This window comes from Amphiprion ocellaris, chromosome 7, assembly GCF_022539595.1.
Source record: "Amphiprion ocellaris isolate individual 3 ecotype Okinawa chromosome 7, ASM2253959v1, whole genome shotgun sequence".
NCBI lineage: Eukaryota > Metazoa > Chordata > Actinopteri > Pomacentridae > Amphiprion > Amphiprion ocellaris.
In genome coordinates, this window is record NC_072772.1 from 36,123,507 (window position 1) to 36,143,010 (window position 19,504).

Sequence of the window (19,504 nt, forward strand, 5' to 3'; positions counted from 1 at the left end):
TTTTGATTATTTCTAGCGATATGCGTATATATATATATATATATATATATATATATATATATATATATATATATATATATGTACACACATAAACATATACATATATATATATAAATATATATATATATATACATACATACATATATAAAATCTAAAAATTAAACAGAAATACTGATGAATGCATGAATTAGTGACACAAAGCAATGACTTCTGGATTAAAGTTTATTTTACAAATTACAAATTATGTTCAATAAAGACTGAAAATTTGTATATTTTAAACAGTTATTTTACTGATTTTACAGTTTTGTTAAATTACAGATAATATCGAATGAAATCACTGAACGAAAGTAATAATTAACTGTTTAAAAAAGAGAAAATACTGGTGAAACCTGTAAATAACGTTCACATTTGACTGTAAAATTAGACTATTTTATTACATTTATAAAATCAAACCAGTTATAAGAAAAATTATGTGTACTAAGGACGTTAAATCACAGATAATACTTTGTAAATACACTGAAAAAAACAATATTAATTTACATGTTAAACATAAAAACAAACCAAAACTCTAAATAACGTCCACAATAAAAATATGTATTTTTCCAAAAGTTAATTTGTTCTTTTGAAACATTTGACTGTAAAACTATCCAATTTTTATTGTATTTAAATCCACCAAAAAACACATTATTTTACAGATATTTGCCGCCATTTTAATAAAAAATTATGTATTAAGGATTTAAAAATCTGTAATTATTTTAAACTATTATTTTACTCATTTTCAGTTTTGTTCAGTTGCAGATAATATTTAATAAAATCACTGAAAAAAAGTATTCATTTACATGTTAACCATAAAAATACAAATAAAAAAAGCATTGACTGTAAAATTTTTTTGTATCTAAATTCATTAAAAGATTTTGATTATTTTATAGACATTGCCTTTCTGCCATCAAGTTCCTACGTCTCATCACTTTCCAGAATTTAAAAGACTATAATATGGACACACTTTGCTGTAAAATTGACAATATCACGTTCCTGGACTCTCTTTCCACCCCTGATGATCTGCTCTCACACTATAATGACAGTCTCAGCAGCATCCTCACCTCTCTTGACCCTCTGAAAACCCCATCTGTTTCCTTCACCTCATCTTCCCCCTGGTTCACCCCTGAACTCTGTTCACTAAAGAAGGCAAAAGGGCATCAACTTGAACATCTCTATAAAAGAACTGGTCTCACTATACACAGAGACATGTTCACTACTCACTGAACTCATTACAAAGACTCCATAACCCACATCAGATCCACCTGTTCCTCCAGTCTCATCATCTCCAATGAAGGAAACACTAAATCTCTCTTCTCACTGCTCAATAACACTTTCCAGTCTCCCCACTCCCTTCCCTCCCATTTTCTTCTACTGACACCTGTAATTCCCTGATGTTGTTCTTCAATCAGAAAATCCAAAACATTCACCAGCTCCTCCATTCTCTTTGCCTCCCCATACACCTGGATCCTTCCCACACTCTTTCTCCTGTTTTAAACTCCCACATCCCTCCGAAATATCGGACATCATACAGAAATCCAAGCCCTCCACATCCCAGTTAGATCCCCTCAAGCCTTGTAAAATCCTGCCTTTCCTCTCTGCTTCCCCTCATAACAGACATTATTCACTCCTCACCCTCCACAGATGTTGTTCCCTCACTTTTTAAAACTGCAGCCGTCACCCCGATTGTCAAAAAACCTGGTTCAGATCTCAGTGATTTCAATAACCTCCGCCCCACCTCCAATTAACCCTTCCTCTCTAAAATCCTTGAAAAAACAGAAGCCCCTTAACTCCACCTCACCAGAAATAACCTGTACGAGCCGTTTCAATCCGGTTTCCACCCCCTTCACTCCACCGAAGCAGCCCTCATCAAAATCACCAATGACCTCCTCCTTGCAGCCGACACTAGTTTAATCTTCTTCCTCGTCCTCCTCCGACACCATTTCACCTCCATCCTCCTCAGTCGACTCTCCTCACTTGGTATCACTCTCACCCTCCTCCTCTGGTTTCAGTCACATCTCAAAGACTGCTCTCACTTTATACAACTCAAGTCCTTCACATCCGATCCCTCCCCAGTCACCTCAGGTGTTCCTCAGGGCTCTGTCCTGGGGCCCCTCCTCTTTATTACATACCTCCTCCCCCTTGGCCATATTTTATGTAAATTTAACATTCACTTTCACTGCTTGGCGGATGACACCCAGCACTACCTTTCCTGCAAACTAAACTCCACATTTCCTCCCTCTCTCCCTTACTGCCTGTCTCTCTGAAATCAATTCCTGGTTCATTTCTTTCTAAAATTAAACCCCAATAAAACAGAATTCCTCCTCATTGGCACCAAATCCACCCAATCTAAAGTCGACAGTTTCTCCCTCCCCATTGACAGCTCCTCAGTCTCCCCTCCCCTCAGGTAGAGTCTGGGTGTCGTCCTCCATAGCTCACTATCATTTCATTCACACATCAAGAACATCAGCTGGTCTGTTTACTTCCATCTACGTAATATCAACCGTCTCCGCCCCTCCCTCACCCCCGACACCACCTCCATCCTCGTCACCTCACGCCTGGATTACTGGAACTCCCTTCTGTTCGGCCTTCCTCACAAGTCTCTCCATAAACTTCAACTCGTCCACAACTCTGCTGCCCGTATCATAACCCAAACCCCCTCCTACCACCGCATCACCCCCATCCTGCTAGAACTCCACTGGCTCCCAATCAAGCAAAGAATTCAATTCAAAATCCTTCTGTTCACCTTCAAGTCCATCCATCATCTGACTCCTTCATACCGCTCCAACCTCATCTCTGTCAACACTCCATCCCGTTCCCTCGGATCCTCCTCCTCCATCCCGTTCCCTCGGATCCTCCTCCATCCCGTTCCCTCAGATCCTCCTCCTCCATCCCGTTCCCTCAGATCCTCCTCCACCCCGTTCCCTCGGATCCTCCTCCTCCATCCCGTTCCCTCGGATCCTCCTCCATCCCGTTCCCTCAGATCCTCCTCCTCCATCCCGTTCCCTCAGATCCTCCTCCACCACCCCGTTCCCTCAGATCCTCCTCCTCCATCCCGTTCCCTCCTCCATCCCGTTCCCTCAGATCCTCCTCCTCCATCCCGTTCCCTCGGATCCTCCTCCTCCATCCCGTTCCCTCAGATCCTCCTCCTCCATCCCGTTCCCTCGGATCCTCCTCCATCCCGTTCCCTCAGATCCTCCTCCACCATCCCGTTCCCTCAGATCCTCCTCCACCCCGTTCCCTCGGATCCTCCTCCTCCATCCCGTTCCCTCAGATCCTCCTCCTCCACCCCGTTCCCTCAGATCCTCCTCCTCCATCCCGTTCCCTCGGATCCTCCTCCATCCACCTCACCGTCCCCTCCAGAGCCTTCAGCCGCTCTGCTTCCCAGCTCTGGAACTCACTTCCCCCAGATATCAGGAACTGTGACACCCTCCCAGTTTTAAAATCCAACATGAAAACTCACCTGTTCAGGACTGCAGACTCCCTCACACCCTGACCTCACTGTGCCACACCTCTTTGTTGGTCTTTTATTCTTGTTATTGATATTTTTTATTGTATAGTTTCAATTACTGCTGTTGATTTTTATGCCTCTGTAAAGTGTCCTTGAGTTCCTTGAAAGGCGCTTTAAATAAAATGTATTATTATTATCATCATTACATTTGCTGCCATTTATAAGAAAAAATATGTGTATTAAAGACTGAAAAGTTCTTTTTTAATAATGTTTTTTAACTGCTATTTTCCAGATTTTCACATTTTTGTTCAATTACAGATAATATCTTTGAAAATCACTGAAAAAATGGTCATAATTTACATGTTAACTGTAAAAAAAAGTTTACAAAATTAGTGAAAAATGTAAATAACGTTCATATTTGACTGTAAAATTAAACTAATTTTATTTTAATTAATTTTAGAAATTACAAACATTTGATGCCATTTTTAAGAAAAATTACCAATGAAGGACTAAAATTTATGTTTTTTCAACTCTCATTTGACAGATTTTGTAAGTTTTGTTAAGTTTTGTTGTTAGTTTTGTTACAGATAATATCTATTAAAATAACTGAAAAATGGTATTAATTTACACGTAGGCCATAAAAAAGCCAAAACTGTAAATAACGTCCACATTAAAAATCAGTATTTTTACAACCTGACAGTATTTTTTCCTGTATTTAAATCAGCTGAAATATTGTTGTTTTCTGTAGAAGTTGTTGCTGTTTCACTTCTGGATGAAAGTTTATTTTATGTACAAAACCAGACAGATAACTTTCTGGATTTTTCTTGGTAAATCGTGGATCACTGGAGGTCAGTGAGGACGTTTGTTTCTTCATTTCTGCTTCTGGTTTCTACAGAGCTGGAAAGATAAGACAGAAAACAAGTCTGATAAAGACTAAAATAGCTTTTCTTTTATATTAAACATATTATACATACAGTGTTTTCTTTTTATATTAAACATTTATTATACGTACAGTTTTCCAGAGTAGAAGCAGGTGACAGTGATGAGAAGAACCATCACCAGCAGGTGGACGACAAGTCTGATGATCAAATCCATCAGAGGAGCTGAAAAACAGAAGAAAACACATTATTACTGACATTATTTTATTATTAAACACATTATTATTGACATTATTTTATTATTAAACACATTATTATTGCAGTTAAACGTGATAAGTTGCTTCAGTTTTGGTTCCTGTCTTTGTGAAATAAATAGGATTCAGAAAGTTCACAAACTTCAATGTTAGCAGCCTCCTTGTGCAACAACAAACTGCTCCCAGTGCTCCTGCTACACTTCAAACGTAGCCATGACACACTCACACGAGTTAGCTTGTTTAGTCCAATACAGACAGTTTTCAATATAAAACACATCCTTAAATGAATCTACTTTAGCTGTCTAAGTAGCCTCCTGGTGCAGCGATAAACTGCTCCCAGCGCTCCTGCTACACTTTGAATATGACCGTGACACAGTCTGTTAGCTTGACTTTAGCTTGATTTAGTCCACCTTCTTTACGTTTATCGCTGCACTAGGAAGCTACTCTGAACAGAAAAGTTTTTTTTTATTAAAAGCTGTTAAAAAGCTGCTAAAACAAATTATTTCAAGGGAGTAAAGGTGGACTAAATAAAGCTGCATGTATGGAGTGTGTCACAGTCACATTCAAAGTGTAGCAGGAGCGCTGGGAGCAGTTTGTTGTTGCACAAGGAGGCTACATCGACAGCTAAAGTTACTAAAATTGAACTTTGTGAACTTTCTAAATCAGATTTATTTCACAAACTGCTGATAAAAGAAGAACAGAAGTGTAGATTTTTAGAAAACGCAGTCCAGGTTTGGCCTTTGCATGAATAAAATCACCACAGTGTCTGTCTTTGTACTGGAATTCAGACACCAATAAGCCTGAGGAGGTCTGTCTGAGTAGAAAGTAGAACTTCTATTCCCCTCCTGGACTCTGAAGCTACCTGAGGGGATGAGATAGATGGACTGGCTGGTGGAGGAGAAGTTATAGGAGAAAACGTTGAGGTGGTAAATACAGGTGTACGTCCCTCTGTGGAGGTCTTCTGCAGCAGGAAACAGGAAAACGGCCCAATGTGTGACAGTTGGAAGGACGTAGTTGAACGTTGTGCTGGAGGAGGTGAAGACGAGCTGGAAGGAACCTCCTGGATACTGAGGCCTGGTGGAGCAGATGATGCTGAAGTTGGAGCCCATGAGGACCTTAACCTTCTGCTGCTGGACTTCATCATGGGACGGAGACACGGAGATGTTTGGTTGAACCAGCAGATCTGGAAACACAGAGGTTACATAATCTACACTGTAAAAAATCAGCTGTTTTTACTGTTATCTGTTGAATAATGACTTGTTTAAATTACACGATATCTCACTGAAAAAGTACATTTTTATGAACACTAATTCATTCTTCAAATTGTTTCACAGTTTAAATTACAGAAAATAACTAAAAAAAAAGTCCACATTAAAAATCTGTATTTTTATGAACAGCTTTTGACCATAAACCTGAAAAACAATCTGTATTTTACAGCTATTTGCCATCATTTGAAAGAAAAAAATAAGGACTGAAAATTTGTCATTTTTAACCGTTATTTTTCAAATTTTCACAGTTTAGTTAAATTACATGTTTTATCTTTAAAATCACAATCTTTTGCAAAATTGGACTTTAAATCACATTTTTTTTATTTTTACATTTTAAATTTAGATTTTTTTACTGTATTTTAATAACCTGACATAATGTTTTGTTGCAGATATTTACTGTTTGTGGAACAAAAACTCTGATAAAATGTTTTTTTTTTTAACTGTTATTTTACAGATTTTCACAGTTTTGTTAAAGATAATTTCTAGTAAAACACTAAAAAAATAACTCATGATGGTCTCTGAATAAATACTGTCTACATGGTGGATCTTTCTGGCTACTGCAGCTGCAAACTGAGGTAAAGAAGGAACCAAGAAGCAGAATTTGTGCTCCTTAGTTCATGTTTCAGAGGAAACACCTGAAGCTGTTGTTACCTGAGCAGATCACCTGCAGACTCAGGGAGTTTTTGGCCTCATCGGACGGAACCAGACAGTCCTGGAGAGAAACAGCCGACTGGAAGCAGGAGGACCTGATAAACCACACGGGTCTCACTGATCCTAAGCCCTCTAAATCTGTAGTCACGACAGAACCACATCCGAGGTGAGAACACACTGCTGCTGCTGCTGCTGATGTCCAGTTCTGGTTCAGGTACCAGTCCTCGTCCACCACGGGCCTCCACTCTCCCTGGACCTTCATCTGCAGCTCACCTGCACAGGTGCTGCTGTTTCCCACCAGCCTCACATGGTCTGGAGCTGAGAGGAGACAGGAGGCAGCTCTGAGAAGGTTCTACTGATGTGTTCTGCAGAACATTTTCTCTCAGTTCCCAAAATGTTCTTCTACAAAGTAGAAGAAACAGGATGGCCCAGGTAGCTCAACTGGTTGAGCAGGCGACCAATGACCAGGGACTATAGTCCCAACGGAGCAGCCTGGGTCCAGTTCCAGCTCATGGCCCTTTACTGCATGTCTGACCCCGACTCCTCTCCATACTTTCCTGTTTGCCTCTCAACTATACCTACCTAATAAAGCAAACAAAAGGCCCCCCCCCAAAAAAAACACCAGAGAAGAACTAAAGATGTCTTGGTGAGAACATCGTGAGACTGAACGTTCTCCACACTGAAGGTTGCACCAAGAATGTTCTTCCTTTGTTTTCATGTAACGTTGTGGAAATGTTGTACAGATTCTAGAATATGTTCCCTCAACAACATCTTCAGAACATTGCAGCCAGAATGTTCCAACTTGAATGCAACATCTTTGAAAGAACGTTCTGTCATCTGAGGTGTTGATAACGTCTTAAAAACACTTTCTGAGTGTTTCATTGAAAACATTGTTAGACTGAACATTCTCCAAACTGGATGTTGCACCGAGAACCATTGTTTTTACAGAATCTAGAATATGTTCCCTCTTCAGAACATCTTCAGAAAACGTTCCTGTATCCTGATATCAACACCTGAAAGAACAGACAGTCTTTGCGGACAGAATGTTCCACCTTTGTGGAAACATCTTGTTACACACCCGTCTAGGGGGAAGGTGCGTAGCATAATATTTGTTTTTTGAAAAAAGGTGGAATATTTTCTCAGTCCCCAAAACAATTAACAGAATCTAAGAAAATTACAAAAAAAATGTATTTACAATATTTTAAAATAAAACAGGCCACTCCATGGGCTATATATCCAAACAACAACAAAAAAACTGGATTCAAACTAAAGAGGCATTTTAGCACTCAAACAAAAAAACTTATCCAATCGAAAACACAATTACCAGAAAAAGAAACCTAACTAAATCTAACAACAAAACCAAAGCTAGCCTAATCTAACAAAGAACACAGGCGTCAATTCAAAAGTTTGGAGTCGCAAAAGGGTGCTGCTGTCAGAGTGGCTCGTCCATCACTGCAGGCCGCCGAGATTTTAAAAGATGAACAGCCAACCAGCATCGTCTGCCTTGCCACCAATAACACCTCCTGGACAGAACAAAGACCTACACACAGACAGACCACACACTACAACTAACAGGACGAACAGACAACTCACACAGAAAACAAGGATGAGACAAAGATCCACACAAACACAGCACACCCACTCCCAGACAACAAAACAATTCCAAAATACAAAACACAGGAAAACTGCATTACACAATACGGCCACAGCCGTAACACATCTTTGAAAGAACGTTCTGTCGTCTGAGGTGGTAACACCTTAAAAACATTTTCTGAATGTTTCATTGAAAACATCTATTTGTTATCATCAGCGTTTCAAAGAAGAACGTTCCCTCAACATACAAGCTAAATCTTCCTCCTTTAATATTATCACATTACGGGAACGTTTTATGAACATCATCTGAGGCCTGGAGAACATCTCTAAAACGTTTTGAATATTGATTTGAGAACCTGATCTGAGTTTCTGACAACATCCTCTGAATGTTGCATTCAGATTTTTTGTTCCTTTACAGGAACATCACTCTGAATTTTCAGAGAACATTCTCTGAACATCTGATGAATTTTTTCTTCATAAAATCATGAGCACTTGTGGATAATGTTCTCCAACGCTGTGGGAACGTTACCTGCTATCTGGGAGTGATTCCAGCTGCAGCTTTACCTGAGCAGGTGAGTGTGATGGTGGTGCCAGGTGAGCAGGTGTCTCTATCTGAGTGGTCACAGTGCAGCAGACCAGACTCATGGCCTCCACACAGGAACTCTGTGTTCCACTCTGGAGCTTCTCCATAGAGTTTCCCCTTAAACCCTGAAGGAGAACCACAGCCGAGCTCCCTGCAGACCACCTCAGCATCCTGCAGGTCAAATCCATCTGAACACACTGAGGACCACACCTGGTTCCACTTCACCTGCAGTCTACCTGAACACAGGTGAGTCCCGCCCATCAGCCTCACAGAGTCTGCAGGAGGAGATAGAAGATCAGAAGGTTCAATATTTGGAGAAATTACATCCAAACTACTGATTCTGCTCCACAAAGACACCTATGATAGCATCATGATGTGAAGCATGGTGGTGGCAGCATCATGACATGAAGCACAGTGGTGGCAGCATCATGACGTGAAGCACGGTGGTGGCAGCATCATGATGTGAAGCACGGTGGTGGCAGCATCATGATGTGAAGCACGGTGGTGGCAGCATCATGATGTGAAGCACGGTGGTGGCAGCATCATGATGTGAAGCATGGTGGTGGCAGCATCATGATGTGAAGCACGGTGGTGGCAGCATCATGATGTGAAGCACGGTGGTGGCAGCATCATGATGTGAAGCATGGTGGTGGCAGCATCATGATGTGAAGCATGGTGGTGGCAGCATCATGATGTGAAGCACGGTGGTGGCAGCATCATGATGTGAAGCACGGTGGTGGCAGCATCATGATGTTCCTCAGCAGCAGCTCCTGGAAGGCTTGTAAAGGCAGAGGGTAAATGAATGCAGCAAAGTCTAGAGAAATCCTGGAGGAACCTGATGCAGTCTGAACAGAACTGAGACTTGGAGAAGATTTATTTTCCATCCAGACGATGAGTCGAAGCAAACAGTCAAAGATACTCAGAAATGGTTTAGAGACAACAAGGAGGAAGTTCTGGAGGCCGAGTCAGAGTCCAGACCTCAGTCCAACTGAGGATTAGAGTCTGGACCTGAAAAGTTCTGTTCACTCAGGATCCCTGTGGAACCTGACATTTATGTCTAATGTAATCTACTGCTGGTGTGATTATTGGTGTTACCTGAGCAGGTGACTTCCAAGCTGTCAGAGATCTGTTGATGATTCACTGTCACACATTCCTTCAGAGCAGAAAAACGGCAGTAGGGATAGATCCACCAAGCGTCTTCCTGTGGATATTTAGGTCTGTTTACTGCTGAGACTGCAGGACCACAGTTCAGCCGTCCACAGATCACAGCCGCCACGTTCAGGTTCCAGTCAGGGTTTTGGATTTTCATTGCTCTCCAGACTCCATCATGTTTCATCTCCAGTCTACCAGCACAACGGCTAGCTCCTCCCACCAACCGAACATCATCAGGGTCTGGACAGAAAGGGACTGATTACAGAAAGTGACTTGAAAAAGAAGAAAATACTGAAATCAAGGCTGCAGCTTTACCTGAGCAGGTGAGTGTGATGGTGGTGCCAGGTGAGCAGGTGTCTCTATCTGAGTGGTCACAGTGCAGCAGACCAGACTCATGGCCTCCACACAGGAACTCTGTGTTCCACTCTGGAGCTTCTCCATACAGTTCCCCCTCAAACCCTGAAGGAGAACCACAGCCGAGCTCCCTGCAGACCACCTCAGCATCCTGCAGGTCAAATCCATCTGAACACACTGAGGACCACACCTGGTTCCATTTCACCTGCAGTCTACCTGAACACAGGTGAAACCTGTTCTCCAGCCTCACAGAGTCTGCAGGAGGAGATAGAAGATCAGAAGGTTCAATATTTGGACAAATTGCATCCAAACTGGCTGATTCTGCTCCATAACATCAGTGCTCAGTGCTGACTCACACGATACAAATTACAGCATTTTAACACTTTTTATCTGTGATATCTATTTTTTTGAATTATATTATTTTCCCTGTTTGTTAAAAAAACAAATAAAAGCTCATAAAGTCACAAAATAAAAGTATTCATCTACATGTTGATTGTTTAGGTGTTTAGTGAAAATGCAGGAAGAAGAGTTTTCTAGACATTTAGAAAGTTGGGTCACTGGATGTTAAAAAAAAAAAAAAAAAAAAGGTTTTACAGATACTTGAAGTCCTTCACTTGGGGCAGCACCTCCCCCCAACCTGGAGGAAACAATCCACCAGTTTCCAGCTGAGAACCATGATGTAAGACTTGGAGGAGCTGAATCACATCTCAGTTGCTTCACGTTCAGCTGCAAACTGCTCCAGTGCTGCTGAAGGTCTGATGAAGCCAACAGAACCACATCATCTGCATAAAGCAGAGACGTGATCCTGAGGTCCCCAAACCGGACACCCTCCTCACCCCAGCTGGGCCTTGAGATCCAGTTCATGAACACCACAAACAGGATCCGAGACAAGGGACAGCCCTGGTGGAGTCCAACATCCAGGTACCTGTCTGCTGTTTTTCATGAGACCCCTAAGACATTCAGGCTCAAAAATCCTCCTCCTTCAGCCTGGTGGCCTCCTTCACCGTTGGTGTCCACCAGCAGGTTTTTAGGTTGGAACCACAACAGGCACCAGTGGCCTTCTGGCCACAGCTCCTAACAGCTGTTTCTACAATGGAGGCTTTGAACATGGACTACTCAGACTCCTTGTCCTAAACTTGACCCAGGATGCAGGAGAAACTCTTCTGGAGGTGGGAGTTGAAAACCCCCTGGACCAGGGCCTCCACCAGACATTCCCAGTTCACTACAGGTTTGGGTTTACCAGGTCTGTCTGGACGTCTTCCCCACCATCACTGACAGCTCTGCTCCTCTCTTCATCCAAGTGTCTGAGACATTCGGCTGCAGTTCTGATGACACGACTACAGAGTCGATCATCACCCTTTGTTCTCAGGTGCTCTGGTACAAGGTACACTTATGAGTCATCTTATGCTCAAACATGGTGTGTTTTGGCCAATCCATAACTAGCACAGAAGTCCAATAACAGAACCCCACTGAGGTCAAGATCAGGAAGTTCCTCCCATCACCCTCCTCAAAATGTCTCCATCATTACCGACATGAGAGGTTGAAGTTCTCCAGAAGAACTTTGGAGTCCCCAGGCAGAACCCCTTCCAGGAACCACTCAGAGACTCCTAGAAGGTCGAGTATTCTGAGCTGCTGTTCAGGTATCAATACCAACAACAATCAGTTTTCCCTCCTCAACATCCAGTTGCAGAGAGTCGACCCTCTGGTTCTCCAGGTAGAACTCCAACAATGTGAAGAGAGTCCAACCTCTCTCCAGGAGTCTGGTTCCAGACTGTGAGTGGAGGTGAACCCAACTATATCAAGCCGGTACCGTTCCACCTCCTGCACCAGCTCAGGTTCCTTCCCCACCAGTGAGGCTCCACGTCTGGTTCCACAACCCACGACCGGTCTACACCGATTCAAATACACTGAAAACTGTTTTCCCTGTTATATTTCACTGGATACACATTTTACAAAAACACTGTAAAGTTGACTCTTGATGGTTTTACCTGAGCAGGTGAGCTCTATGATGCTAGAGGAGGTTTCATGTTTTGTGAAACAATTAATCAGAGAGGCCAAGCAGTCAAATTCAAATCCCCAGGTGTCTACTGAACTCGTCTCTCTTCTCCTGGTTGAAACTGGAGATCCACAGTCCAGCTCATCGCACACCATGCTGGCAGACCTCAGGTCCCCATATGGCTCGTCCACTGGTCTCCATTCACCCCAGTTTCTCAGCTCCAGAGTGCCGTCACACCGGCCGGATCCTTCAACCAACCGGACTCTACCTGGATCTGGGTGGAAACAGCAGCGCAGGGTAAACAAACACAACCAGGCTTTTAAGTTTAAACTGTGCTGCTGGAGATGTTTCCACCTACCTGAGCAGGTGAGTGTGATGGTGGTGCCAGGTGAGCAGGTGTCTCTATCTGAGTGGTCACAGTGCAGCAGACCAGACTCATGGCCTCCACACAGGAACTCTGTGTTCCACTCTGGAGCTTCTCCATAGAGTTTCCCCTCAAACCCTGAAGGAGAACCACAGCCGAGCTCCCTGCAGACCACCTCAGCATCCTGCAGGTCAAATCCATCTGAACACACTGAGGACCACACCTGGTTCCACTTCACCTGCAGTCTACCTGAACACAGGTGAGTCTCATTCTCCAGCCTCACAGAGTCTGCAGGAGGAGATAGAAGATCAGAAGGTTCAATATTTGGAGAAACTACATCATTACAACATTCCTGTCGGTGCTGATTCACACTGTAAAAAAATTACAGCATTTCAACAGTTTTTACTGAACATTTTTAGAATAATTTATTCATACTTTACAGTTTTTCCTGCTGTGACATTTGAGGAAACACTGATCAACACTTTTTTTTTTTTTTTTTTTTTTTTAAAACCATTTTCTGACATTTTAATCCTTTGACCCCGATACAGGGTCAAAAGTGACCCTCATTCATTCTCCATGTCATGAACTGTGGTTATCTCTCCGGGGGAGAAATTCTCCTTCAGGACTGCTCCATGTTATATCATATATGCTTTACTGAGCAGGTGCTGGTGGGTCTGACATGACCCAGGTTTTATCAGTAGAGGTAGACCGATATATAAGCCGGCCGATATTTTGGGCCGATATATGGACTTTTTTCAATCTCGGCCAATATCAATATCGGTAAAGCTTAACTGGGAGTCTCAGCACACATCAACAGCACACAACACAATCTCTTGCTGTGATAAATGGTCACCAAAACACTATCTGCAGGTCCCATAACTTCAGGCACACAATGTCCAGGCCATCCTGCGCAGAGCCCCCCTCCAGGCAACCCACCTTTCCAATCCTACACCCAGCAACCCCTGGTGACGGGAGAAGCGCTTTAAGAGTGTTAGGGTTGGCAGGAACAGACAGGGCCTCGGAGGTCTAAGCACTGGATCCACTAAGCACATTTCACCAGACAGGGCTCTGGACAGCTGAACTGTAAAAACAAAAACACGACTGTGGCCAGCATTCATTTACCAGTTCGTGCAGTCTGCACCCCTTTCCACCCCTTCACGGGACTGATGCTGCTGGTCCTAGGTTTAAACAGACTGACAAACTGATGAACTGCAGCTTTATGGTCATATGAGCCCTTCTTTTTACTCTGCAGAGGGGAGCACTGACTACTCTTAGCCCTAACATACAGAGAGACATCTCTCTTCATACCAGGCCAAAAGAAGTGCTTTCGGATGTGACAATACATCTTACGCACCCCTAGATGTCCATACTGGTCATAAGATGTCCTCAGTATCTCCCCACGGAACACTGAAGGCACAACAATCTGAAAAACAGGATCACCAATGAAACCTTTCCCATTTGGCACCCTCTTCCTTGTCAACAGATTGTTGAGTACTAGATAACCCTGTACACAACTCTCCCCATCCAAGAGCACAGAATCAAACATCGCACTGAGGGAAGGATCAGCTCGTTGTTCTGCTGCCAGGTCACTGTGAGAAACTGCCAAAAGAGAGTCGGGTATCACCACAGTGAAGGACCCACCATCCTTAGTACCATGTTGCTTGGGGCCTGATTCTGCCTCTCTACCGCACATGGACCGAGCAGCTGCACTCACAGGGAACATCTCTGCAACAGAAGGAGATGTTACCACAGGTTCAGGTGGACCATCAGCCCACACACAGCTACCAGCCAAGTCATGCCCCAGAATAACCTGCACCCCCTGGACTGGTAGAGCCGGTCGCCCCCCCATGGTCACCTCACCCTGAACCAAACCACAGTCGAGCCACAGTTTATGAGCTGGAACAGGCAGCACCCCCAAACCCATTCCTTTCATCAGAACCTTATCACCAGTAGCAGTGAACTGAGAGAACGGCAGCACAGAACTCACAATGTATGAACGGCTTTCTCCAGTATCTCTCAAGATTTTAACTGGTGTCTTACAATCACTACCTACCAGTGACACAAAACCATCAGACAAAAAGGGTACAAAATCAGATTGCAATCTACTGTAGTTCACTGCAGTTTTCCCCTTAACTGTGGGAGAAGTGACACCAGGAGAGAGAACACTGGTTAACCTCCTGCCAGGAGCAGCGAGCACCACAGGCTCCACCTGCCCACCTTCAGGGTTACTCTTTAACGGACACTCAGCCTTCCAGTGTCCCCTACCTCTACAGTAGTGACATGTTCTTCTGATCCTCCTGTGCCTGACTCCTCACAGACCTATCTGTTCTACTTTTACCCAATTCCTGAGCATGATAGTCATAATCACCCCGATGTGTCAGCACATAATCGTCTGCGAGGGTCGCTGCTTCCTCTGCTGTCTTCACCTTATGTTCGTTAATGTATACGGCAATCTGTGGAGGAACTGAGTCGTTAAACTGCTCCAGGATCACTAAATCACACAGAGCATCAAATGTATGAACATTCAGTGAAGAACACCACCGATTGAAATGAGTAGTCAGCTCCCTGGCAAACTCCATGTGAGTCTGGCAACCAGACTTTTCCCAGAATCTGAACCTCTGTCTGTACGCTTCAGGTACTAACTCGTATGTTTTAAGAATAGCAGCTTTGACCGAAGCATAGATCTTACTGTCTGCTACACTGAGAGAACAGTACGCCTCCTGAGCTTTACCTGTGAGAACACACTGCAGGAGTAACGTCCTCTCAGTGTCAGACCAGCCTCTGGTCTCAGACTCTCTCTCAAACAGAGAAAAGAACATGTCAGGATCACTTTCACTAAACTGGGGAACCAAACGCAGACTAGTGGACACATCAAATGAATGTGGAGGACCAGATGAACCCCCAGGAGTCTGACCCACAACCTGAGCAGAACTCAGGGTCAGTCTGCGCTCCTCCAGCTCCAGTCTTTTTAGCTCGACCTGTAACAACAGCAACCTCTCCTGCTGCTCAAATGTTAAGGTCGAGCTGCTCAGAGAAGCTTCACCAGAAACAACAGAACTCAGAGAAACACACACTTGGCACCACAACTTGGTGACAAACTTCCTCTGAGCAAATAAACAAAGTTCCAAGAGCTGTCTACCAATTCCAGAAAAACACTCACCACACACACTTTCTCCAAACAACCAGAACATGCAGCTCCTCATGAAACACCAGCAAACCACAGACATTTAACTGGTTTACTAGAGTATGGACGAGCCCCCATTTGTTAGAACTCGGCTCTGAAGCTGCAACAAAAACAGGGAGACAACAACAGGGTGGTGACTAAAAGAAAGGTTTTATTATAATGCAAACCAAGCCAGCAAGGTCCACTGAAGACTACAAACCAAAACCAGGCTTCTGGAGCTCCGGAAGGAAGCAACTCTTGTCAGAGAGAGAGACAGACGCTGGATGTGAGGGAGGTTTGATGCAGTTTGAGCCACTAGATCCCAGGTGTGGCTCAATCAACTCCTGAACAGGCACACCTGGTGTCCAGGTGGAGGGTCGTCACATCTCCAACCCCCCACTGACACAATATTGTATAGCGATTATGATTTCAGAGGAATTGTTATTGTAAAAATACTCAGAATGCATTTAAATGTGGTATTTCATTCATTAATTAACTAAGTAATTAAAGTAGTATGTGTTTGTATTTTCATAGGAATAATGTAGATTACATTACAAAAATAGTACATGACAATACAGGAAAAAAGGTACATTATAATCCTGGAGTATCAAATATGATACGGACATTTTAACACAAGTTAATTGAAATATAAACAATGAATTACTTAGTAGATATGCATTCATTCAAGGCAGAAAGTATTTATTTTTAAAAATGTGTAACAATTCAGATGTTATTTTTACCTATACTTCTTGAAAATTAGCAATGATTTTCCTAAAAAACATGCATGGATGATTGCATGAGAGTAGCCATTTCTGAAAAGGGCAAAATACGACTTCAACTGCCAGTAGTGGAATTATTATCCACAAAGAGGCAGAAAACACGTATCAGGTTACATACAAAGGGATTTTAAGGAAACTATTTATCACGTTGATGAGATGGAGGTCTCAGAACCTCATGTATCATATATGATACAAACGGCTTTATAGGGTTAATTCACATGTTGACTGTAAAAAGAAAAAAAGGAAAAACAAAAGAAAAAAGAAAATACAGGGAAAACTGCAAAAAAAAAACATCCACATCAAAAATCAGTATTTATATAAATGTTCATTTATTCCTTTAAAACATTTGATTGGAAAATTACATTATTTTTCCTGTACGTAAATTAGCAAAGAATATCATTACTTCATAGATATTTCTCATTAGTAGTATTATTTAGTAGTAGTAATCGTAGTATGTAGCAGTAGTAGTATGTAGTAGTATTTAGTAGTAGCAGAAGTAATATTATGTAGTTGTAGTAGTAGTACTGGTATTATTTAGTGGTATTATTTAGTAGTAGTAGTAGTATTTAGTAGTAGAAGTAGTAGTAGAAGTATTATGTAGTAGTAGTAATAGTAGCGGTAATTATTATTTAGTAGTAGTATTCATATTATTATTATTATTATGATTATTATGATTATTATTGTTGTTATTTATTGTTTCTCTCACCTGAGCAGGTGATCTCCACTCTGAAGGAAGACACCAGAGTTACTTCAGCTCTGAAGTCATATTTGGTGACCACGTCTGTTGGAGGTTCCTGGTCCAGAGTTCTCCTGAGTGAAACCACAGAACCACAGCTGATCCTCCTGCAGACCTGATCTGCTGCTGTCAGGTTCCAGTCCCAGTTCTGGTCCCTCACTGGTTCCCAGTCCGACTGACGCTGCTGCTCCAGTCTGCCAGAACAGGGACTTGAACCTCCAACCAGCCGGACCTCAGCAGGACTCACTAATAGGACAGGAAGTGGAGGGTTTCAAAATAAGACTCCCAGGAATTTAACAAAACAATGAAAATCCGTAAAATAGCAGCGATCAACCCTAAAATACAAACTTTTATTTCAAATAATGACAAATTTACATTTACTGCTAATTTAAATACTGGGTGAGAAGCATGAAATAACTTTAAAAACTGTAAATGTGATGATTTAAGATGGAAGTTAAACACAGAAGACTTTTAATTTCAGGAAATGTGACATAAAATAGAATAAATGACGAATATTTGATGAGAAAAGTGAAGTGAGGAGGTTTAATGTTGGAGGACTGATGGTGTCCAGCAGGAGGCGCTGATGGAGGAGAAGCACGAGGAGGAGGAGGAGAAGGAGGAGGAGGAGAAGAAGGAGGAGGAGAAGCGCGAGGAGGAGGAGGAGAAGAAGGAGGAGGAGAAGGAGGATTATTGTTTCCTGATCTTCTTATTGCAAATAAACTAAATTTTCTGTTATTTTTAGTGTTTTTTCATAAATAAAGACATTTCCAGGATAAACTAGTGCAGAAAATAAAGAAATTGGTGAAAAAGTGACCCAGAATGCAGGAAATTAATTATTTGATGCTCAAATTCCGACAAAACTTGCAGCCATGTGTTGGTTTTTAATAAACAAAGACATTTTAACAGCAAATTGCTGCGGACAATGAACAAATTGGTGCAGAAAAATGACCCACAATGCATTAAATTAATAGTTTGATGGTCATATTTCCTACAAAACCTGCAACCATGTGTTGTTTTTTCTTAAATAAAGACATGTCCAGGATAAATTGGTGCAGAAAATGAACAAATAGATGCAGAAAAATGACCCAGAATACGTGAAATTAACTGTTTGATGCTCAGATTTCCTACCAAAGCTGCAGCCTTGAACACACCAGTGAGGTTTTCATTCTGTATTCTGTGTTCACTTGAGTATTTGTGGTGGATGCATCAGTTCAGAGCTTGGAGAATAAAGTGTAAACGTGTCCGTCAGTAAATAAGGTCCTACCTGAGCTGCAGAAACCCAGAAACAGCATCAGAGCTCTGAGGTCCATGTCGGCGGCTGCAGAATGAACTTATTTCCTTCTTTAACGTCTTTATCAGAGCAGAGTGGGTTCAGCCTCCTGCTGCTGCTTTAAAGAAACATTTTACAGCAAAGATCCTGCAGAAACCACAAACACTGAAGGTTTTCATTTCAGGAAAAAATGATTTAAAAAAAATAATAACTACTTAAAGAGTGAAATCTGGCAGAAAATCTGGCAGAATATTTTAAAACTGTAAAAAAAAAATGATGCAAATATCTGTAAAATCATTATTTTTTAAACTGATTACTATTTGTAAAAAATAAATATTGTATGTTTTTTTATTTATCTGTAAAAAAAATCTTATTTGTAAATGTGTAATTTCCAAATTACATTAATGTTTATAGAAATACAGATTTTTGTCCTCTTTTTTTAAACTGAGAATATGTAAATTCATATTTTTATTCAATCATTTTTCCGTAGAGTTGCGTAGAACATACAGCGGTGGAAAAAAGTTTTCGGACACCCTTAAAATTTGACACAATCTTAAAATATTATCATGAAATATTTGTGGAAAAATCTTTTCTGTGTTTCTAAAGGAGTGGCTGCGTTAGACAACATGATGCAACATCATGCAAGGATCTACAAATGTGTACATTGTTCAAAAACTTGGCTCTGCTTTCTTTTATAAATGAGGCTCTTTTATGGAAGCAAATCAGACTCATCAGATTCTGAATTTTAAAAGCTGCTGAATTTCTTACTTTGAATTTTTTTGCATCAAAATTACGTATGTGAATTTTTTATGCCTGAATTTAGCTCATCAAAATTCTAAAAACCAGTTAAAAATTCAATGCCTTCAAAATTCGCCATCAAAAAAATTCGATGTCTTCAAAATTCGCCATCAAAAAAATTCAATGTTCAAAATTCACCATCAAAAAATTCAGTGTTCAAAAATCGCCATCAAAAAAT

General features: G+C 41.7%; 1 protein-coding gene across 1 annotated transcript; it reads right to left on the reverse strand.

Moving 5' to 3' along the window:
* Positions 1–3,976: 3,976 nt before the first annotated feature.
* On the reverse strand, positions 3,977–18,666 carry LOC111584136 (scavenger receptor cysteine-rich type 1 protein M160-like). Its single transcript, XM_035958674.2, has 11 exons — positions 18,523–18,666; positions 17,229–17,504; positions 12,575–12,868; positions 12,209–12,490; positions 10,182–10,475; positions 9,810–10,106; positions 8,696–8,989; positions 6,539–6,856; positions 5,482–5,802; positions 4,500–4,590; positions 3,977–4,384 (listed from the first exon to the last, which is right to left on the reverse strand). The coding sequence occupies exons 1-11, from the start codon at positions 18,566–18,568 to the stop codon at positions 4,327–4,329; spliced, it is 2,571 nt and encodes an 856-aa protein (XP_035814567.2). The 5' UTR covers positions 18,569–18,666; the 3' UTR covers positions 3,977–4,326.
* Positions 18,667–19,504: the final 838 nt, after the last annotated feature.

What these genes read in the sequence shown, in the direction of transcription:
- LOC111584136 (XM_035958674.2), bottom strand. Translation starts at nt 18,568, where the DNA reads ATGGACCTCAGAGCTCTGATGCTGTTTCTGGGTTTCTGCAGCTCAG. An exon ending in CATAGAGCTCACCTGCTCAG is followed by an intron (nt 10,476 to 12,208) that starts GTAAAACCATCA and finishes CTCCTCCTGCAG; the next exon opens with ACTCTGTGAGGCTGGAGAAC. An exon ending in CATCTATCTCATCCCCTCAG is followed by an intron (nt 4,591 to 5,481) that starts GTAGCTTCAGAG and finishes TCTGTTTTTCAG; the next exon opens with CTCCTCTGATGGATTTGATC.